Source organism: Perna viridis, chromosome 14 (assembly GCF_037379345.1).
Source record: "Perna viridis isolate PV_CMFRI_1.1 ecotype Kerala chromosome 14, ASM3737934v1, whole genome shotgun sequence".
Lineage (NCBI taxonomy): Eukaryota > Metazoa > Mollusca > Bivalvia > Mytilida > Mytilidae > Perna > Perna viridis.
Window position 1 is genome coordinate 13,420,768 of NC_142458.1, and position 20,023 is coordinate 13,440,790.

A 20,023-nucleotide genomic window follows, 5' to 3' on the forward strand; every position below is an offset into this window, starting at 1 on the left:
TAGTAAAGATAGTGCAATGGTGTATATATATTGTATCAGAAAAAAAAATGAAATTTTCCTTTTTAAAGGTTACCTGATAACTTGGTGCACCGGTAGAACGCCCTCTGGTGCTGGCTCCACCACGTCCATAACCATTACTAGCACCAGGTGGGGTTCTACCCACTCCTAAAAAGAAAAAGGAACAAAATAATTCAATCAGTAATAAAGTCACATCAAAATGTAGATTTTTTGAAATTATTAATTATCAATTTTATAAGACCACTACGGAAAATTGTAAGTAAATTTAAAGTGAATGAATCATAAATTATTATAGATATTTGAGATGTGTTATCATTAAAAGAATATCTTAGTACAACTTAATCCATTTCAAATAAAAGAGGTTATTATTTTAGTCAAGATTTGTAAAAAAAAAATCATGCTTTCAGCATTTCAGTCCTGATTTTTGAACTTCACATCTAGAAAAAGATAATGAAATGTTATTTGATCTGGAATTGGCAAATATTACATGGTTAGCACAAATACATGCAGGACAGTAGATGGGGCAAATTTAGAGAGGGAAGTAGAATGGATCAAGAGGAACATTTTCTATACCTATGTTATTTCACTTGGCCAACGTCACCATATAAATATAAATTCAGGAAATTTGTGCAAAGCAATTCATAACATTATAAAGTGCTAAAAATATTGTAAAACATGAAAAGGAATTTTTTATCAGAAACTTTATGTTTTTCCTTGTCCTTATTGCCTGATACTTTATATCTCAGGCTACTGACATGATACTAAAAGATATTGGCAATTACCAATGACAACCTAAAGGCATATCAACTGTGATGTCGCTGATGAACAGAAAAGTGTCAGTTTCAAAACATCTCGACAGAACATCTCCATATTGAGCTCATTGTTATCATTCATATCTAGACTTGACGTCTGCCATTACTCAGTATATGCATTACAATGCTACATACATTATTTCATGTATCACATCTAGCAAAATTCTACTAAAACCTAGTCATTACAAGTACATTTGGACTGTTAAAATTAGTTTCTATGCTAAAGCATTTTTTTCACCTAGCAGTTCTGGTTCACCGCAATTAAAAATTGTATGCTTTATTATAATGCTATCCCTACATTTTTCATGTTAACAAGACCCATACATATCTAGACCTGCATCATTGTTGTATGTTTGCAGGCATCATATTAACACTAAGAAAGTGAGGATTAAAAATTTTCTAAATCAATGTACTAAATTAGTTCAATATGCTAAAAATGTAGGAAAAATTTATCTTTTTCCAAAATAGGAAGTGCACATCTTCGATTAAATATTAATTTTATATTTTCTGAGTTACTGATAACACAAAGAAGTTACTGTCCACAACAGAAAGTGACATAAAAAGACTTTAAATGAAGGGGGAAGAAGTAAATTTCACCATAACAGGAGGTGCACATCTACAATATGCATATAAACACTGTGCCAATTGCAATTTTGAATGATATTGGTTTTATTAAACCCCTAACTTTCCCTTTCTACTTGGCCTGCTTTGGCTGTTGGTGACATAGGTAAATAGTCCACACTATATATTGCTTTACATTTTATAGTTCAATTCATTTACATTTTGTTAAGAAAATCCTGCTTTGAGCATTACTCTTATCACAATATGTTTAATTAATCAAATAAACTAACTGGATTTCTTTTCTTTGATGTTGTTTAATATTATACATTGGAAATTTAATTACAAAATTTCATTAAAAGGCTATGAATTACTATCTAATTTGGTGATGGAAACATATAGTGCTAAAAAATGAATATCTCTAATTTAATCTAAAAAAAAGGGATTTTATGTGAAAATTAAAATTCATAATACCAAACTATGTAATTGTGCCAGTTACATGTTTGAATGTGATGGAAGAGCCTAGTACCATATTGATGAAAATTGATTTAAAAATTTATTTTATTTATTTTATTATATGTTTAATGTTAGAAATGGATTATTATCATTATTAGCATTCTACGTAGTCAATGCCTGCAGATAGGGAAGAACAGAGACAGCTAGTTATTAATCCAAACAGAGGTTTTTGTTGCCATTTTTCAAAAAACACTCTTCCACCCCACCCCACCACCTCCTGTGAGTTTTTGCAGATTAGTTTTAATTACCAAACTTAATTTTGAGGTATTTTAAATGAGCTTGTTTTAGAAGTAAATTTTGATATCGTCACTAATATACTACTAAAATTCAGAAAGTATACTGTGAAAGTACTTTTGTTCATGGGGTACCAGTTTCGTGGATTTTGTGGGTAAGCCAACCCACTAATTTTGGTTTCCTATGAAAAGGAGATTTTCATTCATACGTACACTGAAAACCTCAAAAACGAATTCAAGAATTCACGAACTTATGTTTCTTCCCTAATCCACAAAAATTGGTATCCACGAAATAAAGTATTTTCACAGAATTATTCTAAATAAATACATGAACAATCTAAAATATTTCATACATTATGGGATATTAGGAGCCTATTTTTTATACCTACCTGGGTAATTACATTGCCATATTAAGATTACTACTTGGTTTTTAACTTTCATTTTCATATTTATAAAGCCAATGTAAGGTAATTCATTTAAATGCAAAAAATTCCATCACATGTATTTAAAGGAAGACATTTTGTCAGACTAAGTATACTCAATAGGCCATTCAAAGTAAATATTTTTGCCTTTACACAAGTGTTAATGAAAACAAAGAGAGAGGAAGGCATTTCTTTTTACCTTCTTACTAACAAAAAAATTACACTGGTGCTTTTAACACTGTTTAAAGCCAGAAAAATAAAGATAGAAGTCCTTCCTTCTTGTTTTTTTTTTATCGGGCAATAAAAATGAGTAAATAAGCACCCTCAAAAGAGGCAGGAGAGGGTCTGAGAACAAGGTAATTATTTCAGATGGCCTTAGAAAATTTCATCATTAGTGAAAAGTTTTTATCATAAACAGTGTACTGTAAACTTATTAATTTTCAAGATGTACTAATTTTCGTTATTTACATGGTGGATAGAAAAGTGTGAAAAAAAGTACCAGTGAAATTTACTTTTATCACTATATAATGCTAATCATTTATAGAAACTACAACAATTGATCCTCATGAATATGTTCACTTGACAGAATCAATGAAAATTAGCAACTAGAAAATTGATATGTTTACAGTATTCAGAACAAGTAAGACAGGTGAAAGTGTGATTGATAAGCTGTTGAAGCTAAACCAACAATGTCCCTCCCATTATTTCAAAACCAAAACCATCAGACTAAAGTGCCAGCCCTGTTCCTCCCCATATACGGCAGGCTTATGAAGGGTAACACATCTCAAATACCTTGTCACAACACAGAACAAGATTTAGACTTTGTTTCTTGTTGTTTTTTAGATGGAGGCTTTTTGCTTTTAAGCCCTAAAGAAATTGAAAACAAATACTCAATGTTAATTGTTATTAACAATAATAGTTTTGATATTTTTATAATATCTTACAAATAAAAGATACTTATAATTTTCATTGTAACATACACATTAACTGACAATTCAAAAAAAGATCCTGCAAAAATCATGAATTTCTTTTTTGTTTTGGAGCCCTTAAAAACTGAAACAAAGAGCCCATTTATCAAGATCAAGCCACGTACGAAAAATAGATTGTTCTTTGAAGTAAAAGCCAGAAATTTTAGGTAAATGTAATATAGCCTGTAACTCCATCCAAAAGGGTTTTGTATACAGCAAATCTTTTTATGTGTTTTCAACTTATAAATCCTGTGCATGTATTTGAAGGGAGGTAATTGTGTTATACCTGGTTGAGAAGCTGGAGCCCTGCCATATCCTGGACTGTCTCCTGCTCCTCCTGGACTGGTTTTTGCTTTAGGCTTAGGTGGTTGATACTGGAAACAAAACAAGTGAATATAATAAAAAGATTTTTTTATTCATCAATTGAAATGGGGAAGCACAAACTAGTATTGAGAGTTGCATTACAAATTTAACTATACAGAAATGGATTGAAGCTAAAATAATGACCTACAGACCCTAAAGAGTTTAAATTTAACATCAAAAAGAAAAAAAAAATCTTTCATAGTGAAAAAAAAAGATATTGGAATGAATACATATGCAAATAAAATAATTTGAAAAGAAGCATAACGACATTCTTGACAATACTAACAGAATTTCGAGCCATCATCTTTGCTTTAGCAGCAGGATCAGCCTTTGTTGGTCTGTTAGGTATTCTGGACTGTTGTTCTTTACAGAAATTTATATGTCTTTCGGCAGCCTTCTCATTGAAACGTCTTGAGCAGTACGGACATTGCACATAATCTGCAAATTAATAATAAACATTGTACCCATGAGAAGCAGATGCCCCTGTAGTGAGACTATATAAATATTAAAGTGTGTTATGTTTCAGGTTTTTACTATTTCAACAGCATAACTCTTTTACCACATAAGCAGGTGTAACTGAATCTCCCCTCTTCATGTTACCTTACCATGGTCTAAGGAAGGTGGAGGTGGAGGCGGCAAAGGATCTCCCCTTTCTTTGTCAGCTCACTTGAGTTTAAGGAAGTGGGAGGTGGAGGTGGCACAGGATCTACCCTCTCTTGGTCAACTCCTCTGGGTTCAAGGAAGGGGGTGGAGATGGCAGAGGATCTCCCCTTTCTTTGTCAACTTAGCTGGGTTTAAGGAAGGGTGAAGTAGACGTGACAGATATTCTACCCTCTCTTTGTCAACTCATCCTGGTTTAAGAAAGGGGTGGGTGGATGTGGCAGAAGGTATCCCCTTTATGTCAACCCAACTGGGTTTAAGGAAGGGTCGGGTGGACGTGACAAAGGATATCCCCTCTTTTGGTCAACCCACTTGGGTTTGAGGAAAGGGGAAATGGATATTGCAGAGGATCTTCCCTCACTATGTCAACTTACCTGGGTTTAATGAAGGGGGAGGTGGAGGTGGCAGAGGATCTCCCCTCTCTAAGGCTTTTGTCACACCCCTAGCTGCACGAACAGTATTAATGAAATCCTCATGTTTAGCTCTCCAATTAGACTTTGGTGGTGCAACTTGCTGTAAAAGAATAAAAATAGGTTTATCAATTTTTGAAAAGTTAGGCTTATAAAAGCTTATTGACAAACTACTGTTTTAATGCCCCATAAAAGGACACATCAAGTCAATTTGTAGATTCTCAACCTCCAGCAACTAAACAAATGAGCCAATGTGAGGATTTTATTTTTATTTTTTAGAGAATGTAAAATCATAACAAACTCATAAATCATAGCAGAAAAAGCTAGCATATGCAGTTTTATATGCATACTACAATTACACATGAATTAAGACACTTTATTGAGTAAATAAAAGTGTCCTGAGATCTCCAGATAAAATATAGATGACATACACCACATTTTGTCACGATTTCAAACTTGTTATGATCAGTATCCAATAGTTGTTTCATAAAGTACTATCATGATGAAAACAGACATGAACAATTTTGGAAATTTGATTTGCTGAATTTTTTTTTTAAATAATCATATCTGGAGCATGGCCTTTTGAAATGAGGCAGGTGTTGATGAGCAAATTAACCTGGTGTGCCCTTACTAGGAAACTCATGTAACATATGTTTATGTTATAAAAGATTAGGTATCTTATGTATACAAAAAGGAATATATTACTGTCCAAGTCTACAAAGGGAGATAATCCAATTACAGAGTTTCTATTTGACACAGACGGTATTCTTATTTCAGAGAGCATGTTCACAATGTTTCTGGTTCCATCAGGTTTTTGCATTCAAATTGGAAAAGATTCAGCCCAATAATGAATGAGCCACTTGAGCAGCATAAATTATACCATCCATGATACATTTTTACAGTCAAGCATACACATATAAAAAGAAAAAAAAGACATTCTACTAGAGTAAGTCATAATCTATATATAACAATAGTAACGGAGCAACAGCAGCTTCCTATAGATACTCTGAAACATGATTGAATCAAAATCAATCTGTCAGAAGTGATGTATGCCGTTAGGAAGTGATTGTTTGAATTTTGAACACAGATGCACAGCGTGTGTTATAGGCAGTCTTACATTTTCTGGTTGGTCAAGACAACAGTGAAATATCAATATAGTGGGGCATTATCAACAATGCTTAAGTGAAATCTGTGTACAAATAGCTCTGTCCCTCATAGGTAAAGCCTTAAATTATGTATAGAGAAAATTTCATTTATTGAAGAAAAAAAAAAAAAAAGAGTTATTAAAATTCTGGCATATTTTAAACAAAGTTAGATAAAACACTTGTGCTCAAAAAGAAACATGCAAACTTAACACATTGAAAGAGTTTTTTGTACATGAACCTACCAAAACCATCTAAATTTTCTTGTGCATAAGGAAAAATTATAGTATCTTGATACGTGTACTCAAATTTATCAATATGATAAAGAGTCCATCAGTTTGTGCTAATTACCAGTATTGTCTTAACTGACATTTCTAAAATTCACAGATAAAACTTCAAGACTTGAAAAGTGATATGTTAGAAATTATTACATTGATAAGAAAGAAGTACAGAATTTTACACAAAATTTTTACTTCAAGATGTGAACTTTCAAATTTTCATAAAGCAATATGCTTTGTATTTTTACACATGGAAAATATAATTCCATTACAAACAAAATCCACCCTCTAAACCAAGCACATGATAACAGTATAATTTACAAAAACTAAATTTCTTTCTTTTTCCAACATCTTTGGTCCAATGAATGTAATAAGAAGAATGCCTAATCATGGAAGTCAAATACAGAAAATATTCAAGCAAAAAAAAACACAGAAAATTCAACATCATACTTGAATCACTGTGTTGATTTATCACTAATTACAATTCTTTACTTGGATTCCATGATAAGTTAAAAGATATAGTGTGCTGAAAAGGTAAATGTCAAAATTTCATTCTGATATTTTTGTTGTTTCGAAAATTACATCATGGTGAGTAAGAATAGCCACTGACACCTTACTCAACATGTGTAACTGTAGCCCTTGCCATTATCTGTAAACTTCTAAAAATTGAGTTTCATCATGAAATGGTAACATCTTGTTATTTCCTGAAACATACATACTTTAGATGCTGCCTGAAACATAAATGATTCCTTGTATAACATGCTTCAAAATAAATGGTAATGAAATAATGATCATACAAATTATGAATAACAACTTCACTTTACATAAATAAATGAACCGTTCAGAACAATAGATGTAGGTACTGGTAGTCACATATTCATCAGCTAATTTTTCTTTGGGACATCGACTCCCATACATGTGTCTAGAACTTTTGGTTTTTTTTAATAAATTTTGCAATTTAGCGATTTGGAGTAAATTAGATCACAAATCATCGTAAAAATATCCCATTCTCTACATTAGACAATTCATATTTAATCCATCTACATTTTAAGTACACTTTGAACATTATAACCAAACATAACTTTCCATAGTTATAAAAACATTATAATCATTTGGACTTAATATTAGTTTTGAAAGAAGATCTTGAAGAGATTTTTTTCCAATAGATTCAACCACATTTTTCACATTAATGGAAACATAACTTCTCTCAATAGTCACTACTTTTTTAATGAACAACCTGCTCATCAAGGCTCAAATTAACAAAGCAATATAATCATGTCTTAAGTGAACAAATGTTAAAGGGTTTGAAGTACATGGTCAATGATGGTCAACCTGTAGGCTGACTAAAAACCATGGATTCTTCATGAAATAAAATATTTTTTTATTGATCAAGAGAACCATATATTTTTATTATTTCTGGCAACTTGATAAACTGAAACCTGTCTAAACCAAACTCTCAATGATCTGAAATCTGTCAAAGCCAAATACATTATAAAGCAGGGATCGACACTAACAGTAGTCTGGTAGTCCTGAACCACCCTAATTTTGGAGAAGACTATCTAAAAAATTTTCATGGTAGTCCTTTGGGCTATCTAAATTTTACCTGAACTGTCATTATCATCTGTGGACTACCTGTTTTACCTCTGAAGTAGTCCTGTTGACCACGAAACAAATGAAGTTAGTGACAAACCCTGTAAAGTCCCTTTTTATCAGTTTACAAATGTGTTTTGGGCCTTAGTAAACCAAAAATAATTTTAAAGTCCAAAATGGATTCAGTGTAGACAGGTTTTACTGTATTTTATCAATGTCTAACATAATGATAGAATAAGATACATGTACTTGTATTAAGGATGTTTGCTGCTCATGTTCAGTTATTTTTGTCAGATTCCCCTGGCATTTAACCATTTCACAGCATAATTATTTTTTTGGCCCAGTGAACCCAACTTTTCTTTCCATAATTTCATAAAACACATCTTAAATTATTTTTGGGGAAGTTTTATGGAATATTTGTTATTTCATCAGTGGTTTTAATATGTAAACTTACTAAAACAAAACCTACAGAAAATCTAGAGATAGCCTTTTCCTGCCAAAATTTCAAATGCTTATATCTCAAAAATGACACACTGACCCATTTATTTTTTTTTTCTGATATTGTTGTAACATGAAAGATCTTGTAAGATTACACCATTTGAAATCCTTGATATTCTGAAATAGACCAGCGAACATCCTTAGTGTATCGAAGATTAAGCAATGTCAATCAAGGATTTTAATGGTTGCAAATTGAGTTCACTGCTGATGCCTAGCAAGTAAATACATCGATTTGCTACCGCCAAATCCAGACAGATGACAAATCTTGAACTACAATACACCTACACAATGACCTTACACCGTTCTAATGCAAAGATAGAAAAACTTCTATGAAAATGTTAAATTAAACACGTTGAATATAACATTTTGTCATGTTTTAAAAAATTGAGACCATCAACTCTGGAGTTGATACCCTGAATTTACAAATTTACAAACGTTAAATACATGGAATGTTTCATAAGAATCAGTACATTTATATAGCAAGCTAACCTTTTTCTGGGCCTGTTTTATCTGTTTATAGCTGACTTCAGTTCCCATAGCTCTCTGCTTGGCTGAATCAAAGACTTTAGGCTTTTTGGCCGCACTCTTTCTACATATGGGTTCATGTTTTGCCTATTAATAAAGAAGATTCTCAACCAATCTATTATCAAGACGAATTACAAAGCATAAAGTCAGACAATTTTGTGTCTAGGGAAAATGTTTGTACTGTAAACTAGCGAATATTACTGCAGTTTAATCTTCAAAGGAATACCTGTAAAGGTAACACAAAACTATCTAACCTGCTGCTCATCACGCTAGTAGTTGCATCATAGAATATTGCATACAATTTTGAAAGGATCACAAATTTATAGCAAGGTCCAAATATGTGTAAACCTGGGTTTTCAAGAAAATTCAAATTGTTCGTTGCCATATTTAATTATACAATGTAGTGTTACCCATGTAAACATTAAGCTTCATCAAAATGCACCAAATTCTGGTTCTGCATAAGGAAGCAGGTGAAAATGTTTTTTTTGAAAGAAATGTGTAGTGTAGCCATGTAACTGGATGTAACCAACCCAAGAATTGGGGTTAGAAATGTGGATATATTGGAATTGCACACAAACCTTGCCATTCATGCAAATTTAAGACTAACCCAATGTAAATTGATTGAGTAATAAGATGTTTGATATAAAACAGTGAAAGTACTATTGTTTGTGGAATATCAATTTTCATGGTATTTGTGGGTGAGCCAAACCACAAAATTTGGTTCCCAACAAAAAGGAGGTTTCCATTGATGTGTACCTGAAAACTTCAAGATCATGAATTCAAGAATCCACTAACTTGTGTTTTTTCCCTCACTATAATTGGTATTCACAAATTAAAGTTTTTGCACTGTATTTTTGTCAATGTTTGTTAGTCAATTCCTTAAAGACTGACAGTTTTCAATTACTATAAGAAGTATACATAATATTTTGATTGATTACCAAAGATTCTGGTACAAACTGTCTACCACAGATCCTGCAAGGCTTCCTAACTCCAACTGAAAAAAATACAATCATAATATTTCTTACAACTATAATGTACAAATGTATACATGTAAATGTACAATTATGTTGCTATATTATAGTTAAGACAAATACCGATCCTAATTAAATATAAGTAAGCTTCTGGAATAAGGTTATGTTAAACAAGAAGGTTAATTTATCTTGAGGGGAGGTAAAAAAAAATTACCACCAGTGGGGTGGTAATTTATCGCAGCAGGGGGTTAAAATATTACAGCAATGCCAATGGCGTAAAAATTCATGGCAGGGAGGTCGAAGTATCATATGACACCAGTACTTGTATCAGCATGCAGTGACATTAAGCTACTGGTAAATTCTTGGAATATATGTAGTGATACCAATGGTAAGGATCACACAGAAAGTATGATACATGTAGCTCACCATCAATGCCCAATTTACATGCAATTCACACTTTGAGTCAAAATGATAAATTGACATAAACTGATATGAAATAATGTGAAGTTTGATTTGTTAATGTCATGAAGCACCAATGTCACTTAAATAAAATTCTAAGGGGTGATAAATAGGCAACTTGCTTAAGGCAATACACTGATTAATGATTTTAAGGTATATTTTTGCACAGTGAATGTTTAATGTTATTGTGGAAAGGGGATCAAACATGTCAGGTCCACTTATTTTGGAGAATTTCATTTTGCCTAAAGATGCAACAGGAAAAGTCAAGGCATATTGTAAACATTGCGCAGCTATTATACCAAGACAACATCTAACATTCTGACACATCCACACCTATTAAAAAAATCATAGTTGTTTGCAAATTCATTGTAATCAGATGTAATCATGATTACTTGCCGATGTAATCATTAATTTAATCAATTACTTTCAGAAATGCTGTAATCATTAATTTAATTTAATCATACAATTGACAAAGTAATTGCAATTTAATCAATTGCATTGAAAGTAATCAGACCAATCTCTGCAATACAGACATATAGACCAAAACCCTGTTTGCGTGTACCCCTTAAATTGTCGGCAAGGCAGTGAAGTACAAGTAGTTAAGCAGAAAATGTTGGTAAACAGCATATTTTGTAATATATTAGGATATTGTATATTTACATGTATGTGAACAAATGCTGAATTAGTCAGGCCTTACAGGTAAAATTTATTGATCAAGCAAAATAGCAAACATTTTAACCATATAGATATACAATGTACAAAACGAAATATATCAGTTTACCTAAGGATTACCTGAAATTTCAGACATTGTCGAACACAATCTCACAAAAAAGATTAGTTAATTAAGTCACTGATAGCTATACCTTCAAATCAAATCAAATATTCACAAGTTTATTTGTAATATTGATTTATTGGGAGGCTGGCATATATATGGACATCTTAAAATCCACACACGTGTGAAGTACGTAAAATTCATCGACCATGACTCACGGAATTAAAGTTCTAGATGGGTAATCATTATACATTATTTCACTAAGCTTTAGCAATCTGTCACAGCCTGGTTATTGGGTTATAATGTTAATTGTTAAAGATGTGACTAATACCTTTTTAACAATTTGTGAAAGTTCTATATTCCCTGTCGGTCAAAAGTTATGATACAATGTGATGATGAAAATCATTTCCCTAGAGGAAAATAATTTGAAAATATGATGTGATTAACTGTCACTGACAGTTTTTTTTTAATATACTTTCATAAAATTGAAAAAAAATACATAATATATATATATATATGGCTCTAAATTTAATAGCCTGGTTTATTGAAATTTAAGGCCTAAACAATAATTTTGTGCTTCTGGTAACATATTGTTGAAGTAAGCCTTGGTTGCCAATTTGTTGGTTATTTTCATGTTTCTGGGGTGCATGTTTTGTTTGTTATACATTGTATTGAAGAATTGGGAGGCTTCATTTAAGTTGGCCAAGTTACCGCAAATAACAACTTCTTAAGCTACAACTGCATTCTGATATTTTTTATATTAACAGTATGTTCTAAACTCTCCTTGCATCTTATACAATTCACTATCTTGTGTTGTGCAGTTAGTTAAAATTATCAATTATTAGTTCCATTGATCAATATTTCCACTACTATCCAGAGATGGGTCCAGTTACTTTCAAAGTAATTGATTAAATTAATGATTACATTGGCAAGTAATCATTATTACATCTGATTACAATGGATTTGCAAACAACTATGAATTAATTGTATATTTGGAAAATTTTATTCATATGTTTTGTATTTTTCAAAAGGCCTTAAATTCTTTGAATTTAACATGTAATATTTTTTAAGTATAGTAGAACATCAACCTTCACTAATTTATTAAACCACATAGATCTATAAAATATATAAAAGTTCAATATAACAATTTGTGACTTTCACTTGAATTTTCAAGAACCATTGCAATTGATCATCATCAATCTTTGGAATGTTTTAAATTTAAATCTGCATCGGTCGGGTCTGAATATGGCATTAATATTTCCATTGTTATCATAATGTAATTATAAAGTAATCAGAATTACAGTAACTGATTAAATTAAATAACATGTAATCTGATTGTTGGGTGATTAATGATTACAATGATTACTTGAAGAAATGTAATCAATTAAAGCTGATTAATGATTACAGTTGCAATTACCCCATCTCTGCTACAATCCCATTTGAAGTGGAAATCTTGATCAATCAAGTTGAAATAAAGGAAAATTGTCCTGGTTCGTGTTTTGATGTTAAGAAGAAAAACAGTTCCCGAAAGTTAACATGATGAGTGACCAATGATTATGGCAGATAGTTAGTTACTGAAAATCACAATCAATCACATCTAGAGAGTAAAGCAGCCAATTTGAGACTTTTATCAATCATCAGAACACCACTACTACATATATTAACTTCTTAAATTGAACTTAAAGCACCAAACATATATAAGATTTATGTAGCACTCCAGCTAAGAATCATGCAAAATGTGATTCATGGGTAAAAAACCTACATATTTATATTTTTGATATTTTGTTTGAATTGCCATTGTAAACAGAAATTAACATTCAATTTTTCATATAACCTGTTTTCTTCGGAGATAATTATATAGAATGCACTGTAAGGTTTCAAAATTACGGGAGATAATTCTGTAAATGACAATCTAATACAATAGAATCGATTAGGACTTCAATGTTGATTATCTCCTAAGAGCAAACAGATTTGAATGAATAATTACACATTTTTAGAATAGACCCATAAAACAACTTAATTACAAAAATAAAAATATGTAGCCTTTTTTGGGGTGTATCACATTTTTTCAGATTTTTGCATGATTCTTACAAAGACAGCTACTTAAATGAATGTATATTTACAGTACCATACATAATTGTTCATAAAATTCTAATGGTTTCATTTTGAAACGTCATTTATCAATGCCATTTCAATCACAAATTTGCTGATTATTAATCAATTCTATATAGAAAATTGACAAGTTGTTAATTTCAACGATCAAAAGATTGACGCAACACCACTGATTTCATTCACGTTCCTTTCAATATTCTTTATACCCTGATAAAGATATAACATGTCAGTTATTTTAATACAATTGCAATGTATTGTGAGAAAACATACATTGTACAAATGTATATTAGGTCACACCAAAAATATTTTGTTCTTTGGTATTTAGCTGCACCAATATCAGAAAAGTTTCATTTAACAAAATATATATTTTAGATGTATTCAGCAAATGAAATTTATTATTTTGCTCAACAAGTTAATAATTTAAGCAGCAGCCTTTGTAAGAATCATGCAAATTCTGTAATATTTGATATATATATATACACCCTAAAAAAGGCTACATATTTTTATTTTTGTAATTACATGTAAGTTGTTTTATGGATCTATGATATGAAATGAGTAATTATTCATTCCAATATGTCTGTTCCCTGGAGATAATCGATATTTAAAATTCAATAGATTCTATTTTATTTCAGTGTCATTTACAGAGTCTCCTCTCTTAATATTAAAACCTACAGTGCATTCTACATAATTTTTATCTCCTAAGAATATGGAATATATGAAAAACCGAATGTTAATTTCTGTTTAATATGGCAATTCAAACAAAATATCAAAAATAAAAACATGTAGGCTTTCAATCATGTTTCACATTTTGCATGATTCTCACCTGGAGTGCTACTTTAAAAAAATCTTGTTACCTACTTCTTGAAATAAGTTACAAAGAATATTTTCATGACCAAAAAAATAAGAATATTTCATTATTATGATATGCCATACATACATATTTGGTTAAGCACATTTAATATAACTGCAGAAAAAAAACTAGGTCAATCCCTTTCAGAAAACAAAACAAATATTGATATGGCCTAAACATGAAGAAATAGTATAAAATATCTAGATTATTTCAGATATGTCAAGCAAGTTGTCACAAGAACGGCCAAAAAAACATGACAGAAATTTGTACTTGGAGCCCTTTAAACAAGTTAATTCAATACTTCAAAAATAAATAGTTTTACTATCAATTCCAAAAATATGACCTCAGAAATTTAATCTTTAAACTACATGAAAGAACCTATGTTCATTTCAAGCTTCATTAAAAAGTCGTTTAGTATATACACAAAAATCAATTGTAGCCAGATTTACCCTATCCCTTTAATGTTCATAGAGATTTAAAGGCTTTAAGAGTACTTTACATGATGTATGCTAGAGTATTAAGTACCATTCTACCTAAGAATCAGGCAATGGGTGGCACATCATTTTTCTCATTTTGGTCTTTTTTACCTATAAAAAATTCAAAGCATCTGGAAAACAACCAAAAGGCTATTTAAATCTAATCCTGAAGCATCTGTGACATAGACATTTTTTAACTGCTTATACATTTGTTAAGGGAAAAAGTGTGATAAAATTTCCTGCCATTTTTCCATAGTGCATTTCAACTAAATTTGACTTATCAATATATTAAAAGGCAAACTTGTCAAACACTTTGATGCCAGTTATTTCTAGAGATTATGAGGTATAAATACTGGGATAATGCAATGAAATCTCTGCGTTTTTTCTTCATGTGCCAAACTTTATACACATTTTGCCTGATTCTTAGACAGAGAAGTACTTTAAAAGTATCAATCCACTCAAGATAAAGTACCTTTTTCTGGTATGGGAGGTTCTCTACCTTTTGCTTAATTTATCTCAATTTATTTACCATGACACCAATTGCTATGTTACATGTAAATATTTATGTGTATCAATCTGCATGGCGAATACTAAATAGTAATTTAAGTGCATTGTACTGGTAGTATCTTACGGTGACAGTACCATGATCAATGTAAAAATGTACGTGAACTTCAAGTTAAGTTTAAAATGCAGCTTAAGCAGACTGATTGATTTTTCAAAAAGACTGAAAATGTATTCAAATATGTTTTAAATATTTCCCATAGCTTTTTAAATTTGAAGTAGTTTTTTATGTTTGAACAGCCTTCAAAACCAACAAAAAAGCATTTTTTACAAAGCGGTTACATAGTTGTATAATATGAAACAACAGTATGCATCTACATGTATTTACAAATACATTTAAGGCTAAGTTATCTATACATGTATTTGCAAATTTTCATTTCAAAATCGTAGTATACATCTAAATGTGTATATATACAAAAATTTAATGTAAGACTAACATCTTCAAAATCCCTATCTCAGAAAAAATCTTATAACTAGTACAAAGCTGAAAAGACAGCGGTGGATTAAAAAATTCTGAAAGAGTGGAAGCCTTTCCAGTGATTTCAGTTTTTTCAATATAATCAACCACACTTTTCAAGCATACGTGTAATAGCTAAAGGGGGTCACCCTTGGATCCACTTATGAAAGAGTTGTCAATTTAACAGCGTATGAATATGAAAATATAAAATCCCATAGTACTGTAGTAAGTACTTGATCACTAAAATTTTGACAATTTAAAAGTAACAATTTTTTTTTAATCTACATGTACATGTAGTATTTCATATGACCTACATGTGAAAAAGAGAGAGTCAGGGCAAAACAAATAATATTTCAATTTACATGTAGGCTCAGGGCCTAATCTAGAGGGAGAAATGGGTGAAAATTTCTCCTTGTTTGTGCTCACTTCTCCCATTTGTCTTTGAGTGGGAGAAGTTTTTGTAATAGATTACATGAACAAAAAAGTCAATATTGTTTTTTCTCATACAAAATTTACAAAAACTTTCCTTGTCATCAATATCTAGATTAGGCCCTGTAGGCTTAACTTAATTACAAGTAGTTTTTTTTTATGGTAAATTTCAAAAGCTGGTAAGTTTTACATGTATTAGAACATCAAAATAATCATAAGAAAATTTGCACTTCTCTAGGAATCTAAATTTGTGGTTTGACTGTGTCATGTTTGTTTTCACTTTCCAGAAAGTTTCTCTTACATGTACAGTACACCAAAAAAAGGAGTATTACAAATGTATATTTATCATTATAAAAATAAATTCTTAAATGCTGACCTTACAATCAGTCACATGCATTGACAGATCCTCAAATTTAATGAAGGGGTGCTGTTAACCTAGGTCCAATTTTTTTTAAGAAAAATATGGGCAAACATGAATTACACATGTACATGCATTCATTTATTTGAATAAAAACAATGATTGGTAAAGATTTTTTTTATTATTTATTGAATTATTTTGATTTTTGAATGTTTTAATAAAATTATAACATTTTTAGAAATTTTAAATTTCATAAGTGTGGGCAATGTAAGTCAATGAAAGTATTGGTACTAAGTATATATATCAAGCCTATCACCTGGCAACACTTCTAAGTTCATGTATGTATGGTAGTACATGTATATGTATATACAAGTTCTTAGCAGGGTAGGAAACTCACTCAAATTCTGGCCAGTCCTGAATACAATTTTTCAATGAATTTACTATATGGCTATATAAATTTTTGCTAAAATTCGCCAAGCCTGCCCAAAAATAGCCAGTCACGGCTGGCGGGCAGGTTCCTATTTCTAAGTCTGTTCTTAGTAAAATAATGTGCTGACAATAATTACATGTACGTAGTTGTTCAATTACTGCAGGCCTGTAAAGTCTCCATCCATTTTATGTGAGACTTACATATTTTGAAGCTGATGTGGCAGCATTTTTCTTTCAATCTATTGTTTTTTTGTCTTTGATCTTTTAAATTTTTGCCAAATCTCACGCATAAAATAATTTGCGTCTTGAAAGCTTGACTGTTACTGAATCTTGCAAAGAAGGGGGAAGCAGTAATTTTTGGGTTGGAAGACCATATTTTTTTCTCTCAATAACTTGATAAGTATGCTTTAGAATATTGAAATTCAGTTCACTACAGGTTTTATAAACACATGTTCAGTTGTTTAATCTGTCCACTACTGATAGGACAAAAATATTATAATAATTATGGAAATAACTCTCTTTTTCTTTTAAAGGGACGTAATTTTGATTTTCATCAATTCATTATATTGTACAAATGTAGCTTTCAACGCAATTATCTTTAACAAGAAGGCTTCGTCTGAAAATCCATGGACAGCTCAGTAAAAAAAACGCTTGTACCTTAATTAATGTCTTGCAATGTGCCAATTTATTAAATTCGTGTGTGTGTGCAAATTTAGTATAAAATGAAAGGACTCAAAAAGGTTAGATATACAAGTGTACTTTTAGCTTTAAAAAAATGTTATACATGGATACCTTCATCTCTTTCACTATAATAATCTGAATAATAAATGTTTCGATACAAATCTTTAAACTTTACAGCTAGGTACAAGTTTGTAAAATCTCGCCTGGACTTGTAATATTAAGCAAAACTGTGGGGAACAAGCCAGAAAAAAAATGAAGGCTTCAATGAAACAGCCCTTTGTCCATGTAGCATAGTTAAGGCATTTCATACTGTATCATAGCACATATCTTTTCAGTACAGTTTTTACAATATTTATGAAGATACAAACATGTACATGATCAATGTATACAGCATTCTTGGATTTAAAACAAAATTAGATGTGCATTGGAGAGCTTCAAATGAAAATTAACTTTCCAACAATCAATTTCAGCCTTCAAGACAGTCCAAATTTATCAAATCCCTTCGGGCAATAAAGTTTCCTCCTTGACAGTGGGGAAGTCTAAATCAATATTTTCTCATCAAATTTTCACTCCCCGCAATGATGGGATATATTTGTATATCAAACATATGGGAATCCTAAAACACTTTGTACTAATAGTGCCTGAAAGTGTACCAGTGCATCTGGTCCATGCTCCCAGTTTTTAGTGGAGTCCGAGTTGCTCATTTACTTTTGTTACTTTGTATGTATGATTTTAGTTACTTTATGTTCTTTGTTGTGTACGTCTGTTTTACTTGTCTGGTCTCAACTCGACTCCACTAAAAACTGGGAGCATGGACCAAGTGCATTGGTAGGGTAAGCGTCCTCTGCTTCTCTAAAAACATCCACCGAGTTGCTCATAATAAGTCATGTCCAGGGTAGACAAACGAGGAAAATTAGTCCTTTATGCTTCACTCACACTCGAGCCGTTAAGGTCAATGCCTTCCTCATATTAGACAATGTGACATAAATCACACAACAACCAATCACAACAGGGAATTTTTCATATCACTTTGCCCATCATGAGATTATGTAAATATCTAGCTGTCAAAGATATAGTATTATAGATAAAACAGCCAAATCACAAAGAAGTAAGATATACAAGTTTCAAATTATTCCATAATTTTGACTACATCGAATGACATCTCATTAAAAAAATATAAATGTCGTCTACCATTCAAATAAAAAAAAATGCAGTTAATCTACGTTCAGCTAAATCTAAGAAAGAGGAATTGGTGTTTGATTCTTCACTGAACAACAGGTCATGCAGGTGCCTGCTGTTTTTAGCCGACAAGGATTATATTGCTTTCTGTAAATCATCAGACGCAAACAATGTAAAATAGTTGATCAATATGGAGTGTACAATGATCACAGACTCTTAAAAACTAAATGAATAGGGTCAAAATAAAAAATCACATAAAAATATTTAGGACAGCAACGAAGTTGTTTACCATCGTAATCCGCCATCTTCAAAATATCCAACAACACAGCTCTGCAGTAAAGGAAATTCCTTATGAAAGAATTGGCATAAAAATATTTTTTTCTTAAAAACATATCATCATAGTTTTATTGGATTCTTGCATCAGATATTTTTCTCGTAATACACCTTTCATTTGCGAAAAAGAATATTTTCTCCGTTGCAGTAAATTGCTGTCTGCTACTTCCGGTTTGAAAAATTATGATAAGTGATTGAAATTTAAATGATTATAGGTACTTTAATTTGAATTACACCTTTTCAAACCTTAGGAAGACGTTCAAAATAAGTCATTTCTCCAAAGTTTTGTTACTAGTTAAAAATATGTCGACAAGATTTCACAATATTTCAATAATTGCTGAAAAAGCTGATCAAATGAACATGAACGAGTTCTTGAATAAACCCCATTTAATTAATTGCCTATCATTCATGCATTTGATATTTTTATATGAGACAGGATTAAACTATAACCTATTTGAGGCTAATGCCAAGAAGCAAAGAATCATGATCAAAAGCTACTTCACAAGACCTTCTTCGCTGATAGCTGAAATATTGCTGCTCGGATGTTAAACCCAAATAATCATTGTAATGATAAAAGCTATATTTTAGAATTGTTTAACCATTTGGAAGGACATACAATGTATGTGTCCATTGCCAGCAGGTGACAGGAAAAACGTCTTTGTCCTTAGTGGATAAGCTGCAGAAAGGATACATATGTCAAAAATATACAAATTCAAATATATTTCTTTGACTGTGTGAATAATAGTCATAATTGTTTGTTTCAAGTTAGATGCTTTATCAGTGATTTAGCTAGCGCTCGTCATTTTCGCCATTTACAAAAGGATTTTATAAATGACGAAAATGTTTTAGATCATTTTCGTCACTTAAAATTTGAAAAGTGTATAAAAAAATCCATTCAAAAAGTATTTCAGATAAATTTTCGTCACCTTAAATATAAATGTTGTTAAAAACTGTCAATCGAAA

At 31.1% G+C, this 20,023-nt stretch overlaps 2 protein-coding genes across 10 annotated transcripts in view; one reads left to right on the forward strand and one right to left on the reverse strand.

Moving 5' to 3' along the window:
* The window catches only part of LOC148598285 (zinc finger C2HC domain-containing protein 1A-like), a 33,779-nt gene extending 14,657 nt beyond the window's left edge, over window positions 1-19,122 (reverse strand). Inside the window, exons 1-7 of one of the 7 annotated variants that reach the window (XM_088560691.1) lie at window positions 19,017-19,121; window positions 9,932-9,987; window positions 8,958-9,080; window positions 4,925-5,063; window positions 4,177-4,328; window positions 3,814-3,901; window positions 74-165 (exon numbers count right to left, since the gene is read on the reverse strand). In XM_088560691.1, coding sequence (XP_088416817.1) covers window positions 74-165; window positions 3,814-3,901; window positions 4,177-4,328; window positions 4,925-5,063; window positions 8,958-9,080; window positions 9,932-9,987; window positions 19,017-19,119 — 753 coding nt within the window. In that variant the 5' untranslated portion in view covers window positions 19,120-19,121. Of the gene's footprint in view, window positions 1-73; window positions 166-3,813; window positions 3,902-4,176; window positions 4,329-4,924; window positions 5,064-8,957; window positions 9,081-9,931; window positions 9,988-11,215; window positions 11,312-19,016 lie in introns of those variants that run through there. The other 6 variants (XM_088560692.1, XM_088560694.1, XM_088560695.1 and 3 more) reach the window with 6 other exon arrangements.
* The window catches only part of LOC148598286 (myotubularin-related protein 9-like), a 33,126-nt gene continuing 24,388 nt past the window's right edge, over window positions 11,286-20,023 (forward strand). The window contains exon 1 of one of the 3 annotated variants that reach the window (XM_088560680.1): window positions 11,286-11,433. In XM_088560680.1, coding sequence (XP_088416806.1) covers window positions 11,405-11,433 — 29 coding nt within the window. In that variant the 5' untranslated portion in view covers window positions 11,286-11,404. Of the gene's footprint in view, window positions 11,434-19,210; window positions 19,276-20,023 lie in introns of those variants that run through there. The other 2 variants (XM_088560681.1, XM_088560682.1) reach the window with 2 other exon arrangements.